The following is a 15370-nucleotide window of genomic DNA, read 5'->3' on the forward strand; positions in this document are numbered from 1 at the left end:
ATACATGCCCGAAATATGCTAACCAGCCGCACCTGCACAGAAAAGAAGGGTATGAAATCCTCAACTCATTCCTTTGCGAATGGCTTTGGATTCACAGTGTTTTATGCGGTCCAAATAAAAAATCCAGTTAAATCCTGTGAAACTTCTCAATATGTCAGTCAAAACATTCTGTCTGTTCGGTATTTATTAGAGTTATTAGATTTCAAATGGATCTGAAGTGCCTAAAGATGTTATTTTCTTCAGTTCTGATGTCTTTTTTTTTTAATTAGATGTTTGTTTTCTGTCAGAGGGTTCGGTATCTCCTCATATCTCAGGCTTCTGCTAAAGCTTTCACAGATCCAGCAGGGAGCCTTGTGAATACCACAGTACGGGAAGCAGTAAAGCAACGATGGAAGGGCAGGTGTCCGAAAAGCCTGGCTGGCCCATTCCAGCAACACACACACACACACACACACACACACACACACACACACACCTGTGGCAGAAAAAAATCCTTTTCTGTGACTTGAGTTTCTGCCAGCTCCCTCTGTGTCAACGTTTCTGCAGTCCGAAAACATGATCCTGTCCACTTATACCTGTTTTAAAGTAATTATTTCCTGCTGGAAAAGCTAATATTGAGCTATTATTGAAAAGGGCCTGCTAATTTGCTCTTTCTTAATGCTGGGTTATACACACACACACACACACACACACACACACACACACACACACAAAGTAGAGCTAATGTGGCAAGATTACATCTGTCATGCCTTTTTTAAATGAGGGCTGAAGTAGCATTAAAACTGTTTCCATGTTTTGAGAAAAATGGACACGTATATTGGTCCTAGCATTTGACAATTCTACTTCAAAGTAACAAAATAAAGTCTCAATGCCACTGTGTTAAATTTAAAAGCAAAGTAAAAAGCATAAAATAATTCTTAAATAATCTTTAGTTTGAAAATCCCTCTAAATTTTACATTTTGGGGACAGCTTACATTAAGCTCTCATTTGTTAGCATTAGTTTATATATTAATATGAACAATGTGTTTAACAGCATTTATTAATCTTCATGTGAATAAAAAACATGTTACGGGTTATGTAAACTACCAGGCTTGGGACAATAACCGATTTCAAGGTATACCACAGTTTGGAAAAGTCAAGGTTTTAAAACCGCCAAAATTTCCTGCAATACTGTTTCTCTATGAAATAAGTAATTTTTTTATTAATTTTTTTATTTAATTTTTTAGGACAACAGTATCTCCAGCAGAAAAGATATTTAAAGATGCCATCATTTGAGATTGTAAAGAAATCAGCGTTTTTGAAACTAATGAAGACAGCAGAAGTCAATGATTCACTTGAACTATTTAGACTGACATGTTTACTGCTCCAAATATTTGAAATGTTTCTTAAAATGAAATACATTGTGTTCAAAGGGGGAAAACATTGTTTTTTACCTAGACATTTAAAAAGAGCATATTTTAGAGCAGTAATCACAATACCGTGATTTTAATCCAAGGTTATCATACCTTCAGAATCTTATACCAGCCCATGCCTATTACCTACAGTGCATTAATAAAATTGAATAGTGACGTCCAGCATTGACAAACTGAATTGTGGGTCCATCGGCGCCCCTTCAGCCGCATTGCTCACTGCAGAATTTGGGAATTTCTTAACTTTTCAAGCGCCAATGGAAGCGTCAGCCAATCAGATCGCTTTATGTAAATACCCCAGCTCAGACAGTAGCCAATTACAGACTAATTTCATTAGTTGATGTTGCTTTGATGATCGTGTCAGCCGCAACTTCAGACACACCCTCTGTCAAGTGAAACAGGTGTTTTCTACTTTTAAAATTTCTGATATAATATTTTTTTAATGAAATCATACAACTCTGACAATAATTTTATCAGTGTTATTTCTTTGATAAACTTTTTTTTGCCTCAACACAATTTCAAATTTCAAAGAAAGTCTTATCAAGTTAATTATTTTCTCTTTTTTTAAAAGGCACCTATTTTACCCCTTTGTCAAGATTTAAGATAAGTCTTTTTTTGTCACCAGAATGTGTCTGTAAAAGTTTCAGCTTAAAACACCCATCAGATTATTTATTATAGCTTTCAGAATATGAGAATTTTCTGCTCTGAACAAAATGTACCTGTTTTTGTTGCCTGTGCCTTTAATGCTAGTTCTCCCCCACCCACTGTTCCCACGTGCCTGTCAGAGTGTGCCTCACTCTCCGGCTGCGTCAAATAAACAGCACAATGGAAGACATGAAGGAATCAGATCGCATGTAACGTTTGTGAGAATACTAAAGTAAGCACTTTCTCAATGATTATCTGATGCATTTGTTGTGGAGTTACAACGATGAGTCACACACAATGTCTTTACAAACACATGCACACACACAAAGCGGACTGACACGAAGCTGGTGATAAAGTAAAGACGGTAAAATTGCTGAAATTTATTACAAACATGCATTGTTTTAAAAACCGTTTTAAACTAGTAAAACTTATTCTTGGTCATATTTGATGATGATTGATGATCACAGCAAGCTGAACAGATCTTTTAATCCCAGTTGATTTGTGCAAGTCCAGTCTTGTTGATACGATTATACGCGCTACTACGAAGACATGTTAATACATGGCTGTCAATCAATTCGGTGGGAAACCGCACTCCTATGTCACATTGAGTGGGCCTCAGAAAGGAAGGGATTTGGATTCTATTCATTAGATCTTTTTTTTCGACTTAGTCCCTTTATTAAACTGGGGTCGCCACAGTGGAATGAACCACCAACTTATCCAGGATATGTTTTACGCAGCAGATGCCCTTCCAGACGCAACCCATCACTGGGAAATCGGATCCTATTTTAATATTAAAATATTTTTTAAAAAGAGACTTATTGTCTTTATATCACATCAATATGACTGTGGACACACTAAACCTACACACAGTCCTGTCCAAACTGATTCCAAAAGACAATTTTCAACATAGGTGCCCTTTAAATGTAATTAAATGTAATTAAATGTAAATGTTATTTGATTTTTCTTTTGCACAGAACACAGTTTCAAATTTCAAACAAAGTCTTAACAGATTTATCATTATTATTAATTATAAGTTGCTGTTAGTTAGATAGAATGAAGAAGACAAGATAGAAATAACCATAACGTGAAGTATCCGAGAGCTGAACTCTAATCTTGGATTCCAGTGTAACTCTCTCGAGTTTTAGCACACACCTCAGTGTTGACCTCTGACCCCTATTATCACAGTGAGAAAGAGGACAGTGATGCTGAAGGTCATTGAGGACGGAAGGAGTTGGACTGTGCAGCTGCTCTTCTCTCCTCATTTGACTGGCCTTCAGAGAGTAAGTTCTACTTGGTTTTACAGCACTCCTAATCCATACACGCACTTTTATGCCCAAACATGTGTTCTCAAGACCATGGCTTTGATGCATCCTAAAGCCCCTTTCTCCTTCTCCACCGCCCGCCCCGCTTCATCCCATCCAAATCCTCGACTCAGAAATGCGAGTTAACAAGTTTTGATTGTAAAAGAAGCCTTGAGATCCTAAGGGCCAATCTGTCAGCTCCCTGTGGCTCACCACAGAGCCATTGGCTTCAAAACTGAAAAAAAAAGAAAGGGAAGAGATTGAGGGAGAGAAAGATGGAGCGAGAGAAAAGGTGGTAAAACCCTGTCCCAGTAGCTCGAAAGTCAAGGCTCGGTGCTTTGTCCCGTTCAATTGGGCCTAGAGTTTAATACTGGAAAAATCTTCCTTTGCTGTCAATCAAACGCTTTAATAAAAACAAAGTATAACATTGCGGTCTTGCTCACTCTCTCTCTGCCCCTGGGAGAGTGGAAATGCGAGGGTGCCTGCGGAACTGTGAAAATCCCTCCTTTTATTGCCATCAGCCTGCAATGGAAAATTGGGTTTGCGGAGGGGCCCATCTGTTGGACATTAAGCAGCCACCTGGAGCTTTAGCCAATCATGAAATTAAACATGAGTATTAAAGAAAAATGAAAAATCTCCACTCCCAGACATGTGGGTCGCCCAGTCTTTGCCGCATTTAATCAAATTTCCGACAAGAAGCAAAGGCTTAGTTCACAGGGTGTCACCCACCACCCCACCGGTTAAACCACCGCTGTTTATTCTGGTTTTAAAGAACAAATAAAAGCCACATTTCTGAACATTAGTCTAAATGGTGTTCGGAATGAGTTTAAAAAGAAGTTTTCTTTCTCAGGAGTTTGCTTTTTAGAGTAGCTTAATCAAAAACATGCAAAATTAAGAAAAAAAGTCAGATTTACAACACTGGATTTTGTTCTACCATAGTCATTCCCAAACTTGATGTTTTAAGTGTAAAAAAAAGATTAATAATAACTTTAATTTAGTTAGGTTAATACCTAAAAGTATTTTGTCATTTCAGTGCTAATAAATATTTATCTTCATTCATCCATCCATTTTCCTTCAGCTTAGTCTCTATTTCAGGGGTTGCCACAGCAGAATGAACCAACAACTAGCATATGTTTTACGGAGTGGATCTCCTTCCAGCCACAATCCAGTATTGGAAAACCTCTACACACACTCATACACTACAGCCAATTTAGTTTATTCGATTCACCTATGGCGCATGTATTTGGACTGTGGGGGAAACCAGAGCACCTGAAGACAGGAAAGCCACATAAACACTGGTAGAACATGCAAACTTCACACAGAAATGCCAAGTGGCCCAGCCGAGACTTGAACCAGCAACCTTTCTGTGAGACGACTAACCACAGAGCCAACGTGCCACCCTAATGTTTATCTATTAAAAAGCAAAAATTAATGTATTTTAACAGCTTGCAATACATTTTAATAAACAAACTACACAACCTTACCAGACTTCTTGGGTTGTAGAATCATTTTTATGCGAAGGACTGAGGACATTCAGTAGAATGTGACATTTACAGATGCTCCTGAAATGAAACAAATGAAACAAAATGTTTAATGAAATTTGTTTGTTCGAATGTTCAAGAGCATACCAAATGAGATATGTATTTTGTACTATATGTCAATGAGTATGTTTACATGTACACCAATAACCAAATTTTAATAAGATTGAGACGATACTCTGATTAAGAGTCTACCAAGTAAACAGATGATTTTTGATTAATTTAATTCAATTAAGGTAATAAGAACAAAACAGAAATGGAATTAAGACATGTGGAGTATGCTGATTTTAGTCATCGTATTATTGTCTTATTCAGATTAAGGCAATAATTTGATTACTGATGTCCATGTAAACTTAGTCACTGTGTCATGCAAAAAAAGGGATTATTTTAAACTATTTATATATCTATAGTATCAAATATCATCATCATCAAGATATATAGAAAATAAAAATGCTATTTTTTAAAGAGAAGATTTAGGGTTAATTGTAGAAGCAGATCATGAAGTAATGCTTAGATGCTGTCTTTACAGACAACCATAAAATGTAGTTCTTGGCTTAGGTGCACTCTGAGAACAGAAACACTATTAATAACATTTAAGCACATAACTAAGTGTAAATTTTCTTTAAAAAAAACAATTCTTAAGACAAATTTCATCAAGTGTACATCAAAATGTTGCACTAAATATCCACAGAACAACACTGTGAGCCTGACTCTTGACAGTATTCATAATTTTCTCACAATTTGTAGTATATTTTGTTGTATAACAGCCTTGTTGAGTCATTGATATGGAATTTTTTTTTAAAAGATTAATTGCTTGCTTCTGCTTTAAACACTTTTGGCCATGTGGACTTGAGTAAACTGAACTCCATTTTGCATTCTCGCTAGTTTATTTTAAATTTCACAAAAACATCAAGTGTTTGTTCATATTCTGGGGTGTAAACGAAAGTTTAACCACTTTTAGAACTAAATGCATTACTTCTTTTTTTATCTCATTCTAAAGTAAATAAATTGGAAATTAAACAATGCTTTTATTGATAATTGATAAATGATTTTTTTTTTTTAGTTTATGTTGAATTTATTTTTAGATTTCTAAAAAATAAAAACATAAAAAAATAGATTAAGGTCTATTAAACTGTTGCAGTCTTCAAGTTCAAGTTGAGCTTTACTGTCATTCCTCTACATGTGTGGACATACAGTGCAACAAAAAGCTGTGTCTCACAGCACCACGATGCTACATAAATAAACATAGTCATAAATAAGAACACATCACTGGATGCAAAAGCTATTTTAAACCCATACACTACCCGGCAAAAAGTCTTGTCGTCGATCTCAGTTGTAAGAATAAGAAATAATAACTTGACATCTAGCTGATCATTTGGAAGTGGCAGAAGGTGAATTTCTCCAATAAATCATCTGTTAAACTGCATCCCAATCCTCACAAATACGGCAAAAGACCAATCAGAACTCGCATAGACACAAGATGCTCTTAGAAATCAGGTGAAGGAAAAATCATGGTTTGGGGATACATTCAGTATGAGGGTGTGTGAGAGATCTGCAGAGAGGATGTCAACATCAACAGCCTGAGGTAACAGGACATTTGTGCTGCCCATTACATTACAAACTACAGGAGAGGGCAAATTCTACAACAGGATAGCACTCCTTCTCATACTTCAGCCTCCACATCAAAGTTCCTGATAGGAAAGAAGGTCAAGGTGCTCCAGAATTTGGTGAAATGAGCATAATTTAGAGGCCTTTGCATTTCATATGCCACTTCTGATACCAAATGATCAACTAGAAGTCAAGTTATTATTTGTTGTTTCTAAAAGCTTGGATAGATGACAAGAATTTAGTCAGGTAGTTCATAACTAACACACTGCAGTGGTAATCTAACTACTAACTATATATATACTAAACTTAATTTATACCCAAAAGCAAAGACAGACTGTTTACATAAGACATACCATTGTGCAAGATATTGTGCAAGGAGGTATTAAGGGTTGATGAAAACAAGTAGTGCAACATAATTTGTGGTACATTCATTATTTTCCTTATTCAGTTATTGTCAAATTGAGTTTAAATAAAGTGAGAGAGAGCGGAGAGTGTTTCTACAGGTGGTTTATCAAGCCCACTCACCAGTGTGAAGCATACTTCATAAATGCACAAGGTTTTTACAGATATGGGGTGATTTTAAGAAAGTATCTGGTGCTATTGTGCAAACTGGTCCAAGTGTCTTTTAAAGTGCCAAAGAGATGAAATGTGTTTTCTACAGGTGGTTTGTCAAGCCCACTCACCTGTGTTAGGCACATCCAGAATTGCGCAATGTTTTGGGGTTTTCATGTGGTGTGGTAGTGAGGAGAGAGGGTCCTGTGACTTTCACACAAGAAAAACAAAATATCTGTTAATAAAAATAAACCTCTGGGACATTAAAATAAAGAAGAAACACACACAATTCCAATAAAACCCAACAAAAATGGACTCAAATATCCCTGAGGTGCTGAGCTCAGATGTTGGGCATGAAAATGAGCCAAACATAAAGATACAAATCAGATCATTCAAAGAGCTACTTTAAAGTACTGATGAGGGATTCTGTGAGTTATTTCACATCATTCCCCACAACCCACAAGACCCCCTATATACCCCCTAGGAACACTAATTTTATCCATCATTTAATCTCTGATTTTACTCCGACAGGCCCTGAAATACATGTTTTTTTGAGTGTGAAGGCTCTCCTAGAGGTGCTGGAATGGGATGAAATTGGTCTCTCTCCTCTCTTCCTTCTCTTTCTCCCTCTGCATCTCCTTCCCATTCTCTGTTCCGCCTGGAAAAGCCATTGCAGAATAAAACCCCACTTCCTCCCGCAGAGGCTTCAGCCAGACATGAAGCGGTCACACATGTTCCCTCTCACTCCATAGACGGAAACAGCTCTCCATGGTGAACATACATATTTGCTCACAGGGCTGATCTGGTGTGTGGTTCGGTGTTAGGTCTTCAGGACAAATTGCGCTGGGGGTGCCGCAGGGGGTTCTGGACGCCGAGCCGGAAGATTTCAGGGGTTTGAAAGGAACCAGACTCATTGGCAGATGGTCAGCTATCCAGCAGTCATCACAGGACGGGACCTCAAATGAAGCTTACAAAAATCATGATTTGGTTTTGTCTTTAACAAAGCAAAGATGTAATGGAGACTCTTATGGATGACCATAAAGCCATCAGCTCTGTCACCATCCAGGCTTACTCACAGCATTTCACGTTTCAGCAGAGTGTCATTATTCTTGTTGGCTTTTTGAAAGTCTGGCAGTGAAAATTTTTTTTTGATGTAGTATATCTATAGTATATTTAATCCATCCGAAGTGGTCACTGCGTGGTTCTGTAAGCAGGGCCAACTGGCTGATATCAAGATATGTATAAAATTATAACATGAAACATATTGTAGCAGACTGAAGAAGGTCAGGAAGCGTTTAGCAGTCAAAACTTGTCTTTTATTGAACTTTTGCACGTTGCAGACAGAGTAATCCTTTTAGCTCTTCACATAAAACAACTCTCTCTCTTGTAAACCAAAGAAAAACCTCAGATACCTGTCAATCTCTCGAAAACCCCCCCCTCCCTCTCAAGTGCGCAGACTCCTTTTTCCCATAATCCAGCCCCTTAAAGCCCTACATCACCCAACATAAATACACGCCAAACTACAACAACCAGGAACTGTATTTAAACCTTTTCTAGCATGCTACACTGCCCCCTCCTCACAAAGTTCCTCGACCTCGAGGGAACAAACATAGTCCTGGAGACGTCTTGGTGGCCTCTTGACTCTCTGAGACCGAGGTGAGCCCCTATCTGCAACAGGGCCACCAGAATGTGAACTTTGTAGCTCAGGAACTGGTGTAGTTTCAAGGAGGACATCTATAGTATTAGAACTACCCAACCCGTGTCCCGCCTCATTCTCCAGAACAGGCATAACTGTAGGAGAGGCCAGCACTGTATCTGCTGAAGCACACCCTCTGTACGGAGCCAGTCTATCCCTGTGCACCGCTACTTTCCTGCCTCTTGGTGGCATCTGAACACGGTAAACAACTTCCCCAATTCTCTCCAGTACAATGCAAGGCCCCACCCACTGTGCATCAAGTTTAGGGCACCTGCCCTTCTTCCTCTGTGGGCTGTACACCCACACCCTCTCTCCCGCTGTGAAGTGTCGCCCTTTCGTTTTCAAGTCATAATTCCGCTTCTGTCGGATCCCCGCTTTCAGCAAGTGTTGCCTTGCAAAACTATGAGCGGTTTCCAAAGAGGCCTGAAGCCTACTTGCATACTCAGGGCCCGGTGGCACAGCAGGTGCATCAGGAGGCCTTCCATAAGCCATTTCCCCGGGCGTTCTGATTTCTCTGCCCAACATTAAAAGGGCGGGAGTGCATAAAGTTGAGTCTTGCACAGCTGATCGGTATGCCATTAAAATAAAAGGCAAGTGCCTGTCCCAATCTTGCTGATTGGTTTCAGTTACAATGGCTAATTGTTCTGCCAGAGTCCTATTAAATCTCTCGACAAGACCGTCACTTTGTGGGTGTAAAGGGGTAGTCCTTGTCTTGTGGATCCCCAGTTTTTCACACATAACTGCAAATACACGTGACTCAAAGTTCCGGCCCTGATCACTGTGGATGGACTCAGGGACCCCAAAACGGCTAAACATCCCATCCACTAATGCATCTACCACTGTCTCAGCTTCTTGGTCAGGCAGTGCGTACGCCTCTGGCCATTTTGTAAAATAATCCATAGACGTCAACACAAACCTGTTACCCCTCTCTGAGCGTGGGAATGGGCCCATTACATCTACCCCCACCCTCTCCATTGGCCCTCCTACAGGGAACTGCTGAAGAGGAGCAATGGACCGACCAGGGGGACCCTTACGGGCAGTGCAAGCATCACAACGCCGACAAAAATCCTCTACATCTCTCCTTACCCGCCCCCAGTAAAAACATTGCCTCACTCGATTAAGTGTTTTTGAAACACCAAAGTGTCCAGACCCCACTGTACCATGAGAAGCCCCAATAACCCCCTCACGCAACACTTTTGGTACCACCACCTGCCACCTTTCCTCTCCAGTGGTGGGGTCTTTCCACCCTCTCTCCAACACACCATCCCGCAGACGCAAGCCCTTAAATTTGGCCCATAAAGTTTTTGTTGACAGTGACATAATAGCCACTTCCTCCCACGGAGGTCGTTGTTGGGCTTGAACCCACTGAATTACTGGCTGCAGGTCTACATCTTGCTCTTGCAGCCGCTTCCAGTCCTCTATGCCCACAACCTCCATTGCTGCACACACCAGTGTATCCCCACACTTACAATCAGCAGAATTCTCCCCTGCATCAACATTCCCCAGCTCTCGGTCCCTGGCTTCCTTCTTGTCGCAGTAGCGACACCCAGCTATCGCACACGGCCGGCGAGACAGAGCATCTGCGTTTGCATGGCTCAACCCTGTACGGTGAACTACCTTCATGTTGTACGCCTGAAGTTCTTCAATCCAGCGTGCCAGTTGGCCTTCTGGCTCTTTAAATGACATAAGCCACTGGAGAGCAGAATGGTCAGTGCGTACTGTGAAATGTAACCCACACAGGTAATACTTAAAATGTCGCACAGCAAAAAGCATTGCAACGAGTTCCCGCCTGGTAACGCAGTACCTGCGTTCAGCCTTACTGAATGCTTTGCTATAGTAGGCAATGACTCTCTCCCCACTAGCCCCCACCTGAGAGAGAACTGCCCCCATACCCACATTGCTGGCATCTGTGTCTAAAATGAAAGGAAGTGCCGGATCAGGGGGGGCCAAGATTGGGGCTGTAACCAGAGACAGTTTCAGGGCAGCAAAAGAATCCTGACACTCCTCCGTCCACCTAAAGGATTTATCCTTCTTCAGCAGACGGAAAAGTGGGTCTGCAATGCTGGCAAAACCCTCCACAAACCTCCTGTAATATGACGCTAAGCCAAGAAAACTTTTAAGCTGCTGTGCTGTTGTGGGAGCAGGCCAGTTGCTCACAGCCTGCACCTTCTCTTCCACTGTGCCAATTCCCTGTCCTCCCAATTTGTGCCCTAGAAATGTCACCTCCTTCCTAAAGAATTTACATTTTTCTGGGTGCAGCTTCAAGCCAGACTCACTCACACGAACCAGCACATGACTGAGGGATTCCAGTGAGGTTTGAAAAGAGCTACCATGGACCAGTATGTCATCTAGGTACACCAGACACTCAGACCTTGGAATACCCGACAACACCTTGTCCATTAACCTTGCAAACGTGGCAGGTGCATTGCAGAGACCGAAACAGAGCACCCGGAACTGCCACAGCCCTCGACTGGTGCAAAATGCTGTTTTAGGCCTTGCATCAGGCGCAAGCGGTACCTGCCAATAGCCAGAACGAAGGTCCAAGGAAGTGAACCATGAGGACCCCACCACCAGGTCCAGTGATTCGTCGACACGGGGAATGGGGTAGGAGTCCTTTCTGGTCACTTCATTAAGGCGTCTGTAGTCAACACAAAATCTCCACTGGCCCCCCTTCTTAGGCACTAAGACTACCGGTGCAGCCCATGCACTCTCGGAGGGCTCAATTATCCCTGCTTGTGCCATTTCTGTCAAGGCCTTATCAGCAGCATCCTGTCGTGCAAAGGGGAGCCTCCGTGGCCGCAGCCTAACAGGTGTGGCATCTCCAGTCTCTATTTCATGTTGTACTAGGTGTGTTTGCCCCACATCTCCCTCCCTAAATGCAAAACAGTGTTTGAATTTAAACAGCAAATCCCAAAACTGCTTCTGCTGACACTCATCCAAGCCCTCACAATTCTTACACCATAACTCCCTCAAATCCCCCAACCCTGTCTCCTCCCCAAGAGGGGAAATCAGAGTGCTGGTTCTCTGCCCTTGCATGTCATGGAATTGTGGGGCCACCCTGGGATAGACCACAGGCGGAGCAAGGGCTAAGGAAGTAGGAGAGTTCTTTACCCCTTGAGGACTGTTGTCAGCTTTGTTGTGGTTTTGCAAGTGTGGTATATGTTCCCCCCCATTAGGCTTCCCATGAGAAGATTTTGCCTCTAGAAGGCCTGTAAAAGACATATCCCTGTCATTTCCAGTGGACATGACAACCTCAGGACCCCCTTCGAAACAAAGCATACCATTTTTCAAGTCTAACTTACAGCCTGCACTTCTTAGGAAGTCTAGACCGAGAATACAGGGGTCCTGGACAGTAGCCACCCACACTGAATGTTGTAATGTCTTCCCTCCGACAGTGAGCTCCACCTCCCCTTTACCCTTCATTGGTGCAAGTTCCCCTGTCACTGTGCGTAACAGAACAGTGGTGGGATCCAGTCTGGCATTGGTTGGTACCAAATCTGGTCTCAAGACCGTTACAGTAGAGCCTGTATCCACCAATGCCACACATGGAACTCCTTCTACTAAAATTGGTACATGACAAAAATCACTAACACATGTTCGACCCACCACAACTACAGACTCTTTGGGCCCATATTTCCCCTCCCCCAACAAAACATGTTTTCTCTTCGTTTGCCCCGCTCCTTTGACCCCTGATGGAAAAGTCTCATGGTCGGGATGAGAGTTGAGGGTCCGCACATCCCCGCTCATGCGGACCCCAGGCCGTTTCCCTGGTTCCCCGCTACATTAGGACACTGTCTGACTAAATGTCCAGTCTGACCACAACCCCAACAAACCCTTGGTCTCGTGCGAGGACGTTGCTCGGCTTGAAGTGTCACAGATCTAATTAACTCAGTTATCTCTGAGACCCAGGCTGGTCTTTCACTTAACCCCTCCCCCACATCAGCAGACCTTACTGGAACAATATTGTGATGACTCTCTTCCAATTTAGGGGTTCCACAAACAATTTCTCTCTCCAAAGCCATCTCCAAAGCATCCTGTAGGGTATGTGGGTGGGCCAGTTGAGTTTGTCTGCGGAGCTCCACAGGGGCCAGGGCCTGGACGAACTGGTCTCTTGCAAGCTCCCCTTGAACAGAGGGAGGCATGTGGGCATATGCACGTCGAGTCAGATTCTCAATGTCGTTTGCTAAAACTCTCAGCTGCTCTCCAGGAAGCCTGCGTCTATTATTCAGTTCAGAACGCAGGAGGCCTGACTGTTCAAATTGGCCAAAACGTCGTTTCAGAGCACCGACAAGTGCATTATAGTCATGTCTGTGTTCAGGGCTTAGAAGTAACAAGCAGGACAGGGCATCGTCAGTTAGGCACATAGCCAATTCAAGAGCTTTGCGGTCCTCTGACCAGCCTCCAGCTCGAGCCAGCAATTCAAATTGAGCATGAAAAGCTTCCCAATCAGCTTTGCCTGAAAATTTGGGTGTTTTAACAGTCACTATAGCTGTAGCGCCGCGGCCGCCACTGCATTCATATGCGTCGGCAGACAGCGCGGATCCGTGGGCGCCGCCATGTTTATTTACATCGTCAGGCAGCGCAGCTCCGTGGGCGCCGTCATGTCCATTTTTATCCGCACCCGGCGGGGTTCCAAAGGTGCCGCGGCGTATATTTACATCAGCCGACAGCGCCAACCCTTGGGGGCTGCTATGTTTGTTTTCATCAGTACCTCGCGTTGTAACATGGGCGCCGCCATGTTTGTTTGTTTCTCTCGTGACTGTTCGGTAACTCTCGGCGGCACTCGGCTCTGGTAACGAAAGCCCGGCGTCTGCTGCCATCCGCCTCGTGGCATCAATCACACGAGCTCTGTGAGATTCCCATCGATCTTCCTGCTTAATCAAGTGCTCAGGAGGCGACATTGATCCATCCAGAGCCCCACGAAACCTTTGACTTAGGTCCTTAGATTCGGACTTTATTTTTCCTTGGGTCTTCTTCCACATCGCGTTGGTTGCAGGACGAAAAATAAGTAAATGCGGCTATCCAGTTCACTTCTGACACCAGTGTAGCAGACTGAAGAAGGTCAGGAAGCGTTTAGCAGTCAAAACTTGTCTTTTATTGAACTTTTGCACGTTGCAGACAGAGTAATCCTTTTAGCTCTTCACATAAAACAACTCTCTCTCTTGTAAACCAAAGAAAAACCTCAGATACCTGTCAATCTCTCGAAAACCCCCCCCTCCCTCTCAAGTGCGCAGACTCCTTTTTCCCATAATCCAGCCCCTTAAAGCCCTACATCACCCAACATAAATACACGCCAAACTACAACAACCAGGAACTGTATTTAAACCTTTTCTAGCATGCTACAATATTCTACTTAAAGTTTCATGTTTACCAATGAAAAGCTGAATCAAACAGACTGAGTCGTCCAATAAAACCTGAGAGAATGTACACACATTCTGTAATGGTACGAGAGGTGATATAAATCGATATCATGCGACTTAACTTACGAGCTCTGTTTTTTTAAATATCAAACCAGCTGCGTCATCCAATTTAATAAACAAGGAAGAAATCTCGAGAAACTTACATTTTAGACATAATGTTCTCGTTCCAATGGCTCTGAAAATTAATATTATGAGGAGAATTACACCAGTAACAACCCTAACTAACAATGGTATAGTGATATACGTTGAACGTTAGCATTCATTAATGGACCAGTTATGAACGAGTCGTCTGATGAACGGTTCAACTGATTCACATGATTCACTTGTTGCTCTCGCCACCTACTGACGTAGCGGCGTAATTCTAATATATAGAAAAGCAAGAAAGCTGACACATTAGCCATAGATTGTTACAAAAAAGCTGGTTTCAGTTGACTAGGAATTAATATACGTAATTACTGCTGCCAAAAACACTTTGCTAATGTAATATCCGCTTGTTAAGTGGTGACGTATACCGTTTCCGGGTCCAAGCCGCGCCACTTATTTGAGTTGAGAAATCATTAGTTTATGATCACTTTTTATTCATAACACACATTAAAGTTAATTTTGTATAAAGTCATTGTGTACACAACAATCTCTGGGTTTGCTGCATACCAAATACCTACATTTTAACAATGAATAAAAAATGAATCACTTTCCGGCCATTAGCCACTTAGGGTCCCAGGAATTAGGGGGGCCAGACCAAATCCAAGCCTATATTATCATACAGCTCTTTTATAAATTTTCTATGTTGTACAATTTGTCTACAACCTTTAAATTAACCTTTTTAAAACTGGGGACCTCTATGAATTGGGGCCTTTTCCTTCCGTATTGCCTATGAGCGGGGGGGTTAAAGACACTGCCAGTCTGCCAGCCATCAGAGTAGAGCTGAGGTAGAGTTGCTAAATGTGCAACAGTGGGATTTTTGAGAAAAATTGGAGGGAAACAGCAAATAAGACAAACAATAACAGACACCACTGCGATCCTGCTTTCTGGCTGAAACACCTGTCAGATAAGTGCTGACTAATCTACAGATATATATAGAGTCCCCAAATCATTATAAGTCCACCCTCTCTATGAGTCCAAGCTCTCTAGCTTTAACTGTTCCAATCAGATGGATGACTGAACTGCTGCTAATGAAGCATCTGTATATTTCATCGTCATC

At 42.1% G+C, this 15370-nt stretch overlaps 1 protein-coding gene across 8 annotated transcripts in view; it reads right to left on the reverse strand.

Moving 5' to 3' along the window:
- Window positions 1–15348, reverse strand: part of LOC147833379 (uncharacterized) — a 61111-nt gene extending 45763 nt beyond the window's left edge. For 4 of the 8 annotated variants that reach the window (XR_015511552.1, XR_015511551.1, XM_087287228.1 and 1 more), the window contains exons 1-3: window positions 12703–13973; window positions 7185–7263; window positions 4840–4917 (exon numbers count right to left, since the gene is read on the reverse strand). Coding sequence is in view for 5 of the 8 variants with exons in the window: in XM_087287228.1 (XP_087143354.1) it covers window positions 4889–4917; window positions 7185–7263; window positions 12703–13731 (1137 nt within the window). In the remaining 3 variants the exon portion in view is untranslated. Of the gene's footprint in view, window positions 1–1345; window positions 3591–4839; window positions 4918–7184; window positions 8328–12702; window positions 13974–14102 lie in introns of those variants that run through there. The other 4 variants (XM_087287227.1, XR_015511553.1, XM_087287231.1 and 1 more) reach the window with 4 other exon arrangements.
- Between the last annotated feature and the right edge of the window lie 22 nt (window positions 15349–15370).

This window comes from Danio rerio, chromosome 16, assembly GCF_052040795.2.
Source record: "Danio rerio strain M-AB ecotype USA chromosome 16, GRCz13ab, whole genome shotgun sequence".
In the NCBI taxonomy this organism is placed as follows: domain Eukaryota; kingdom Metazoa; phylum Chordata; class Actinopteri; order Cypriniformes; family Danionidae; genus Danio; species Danio rerio.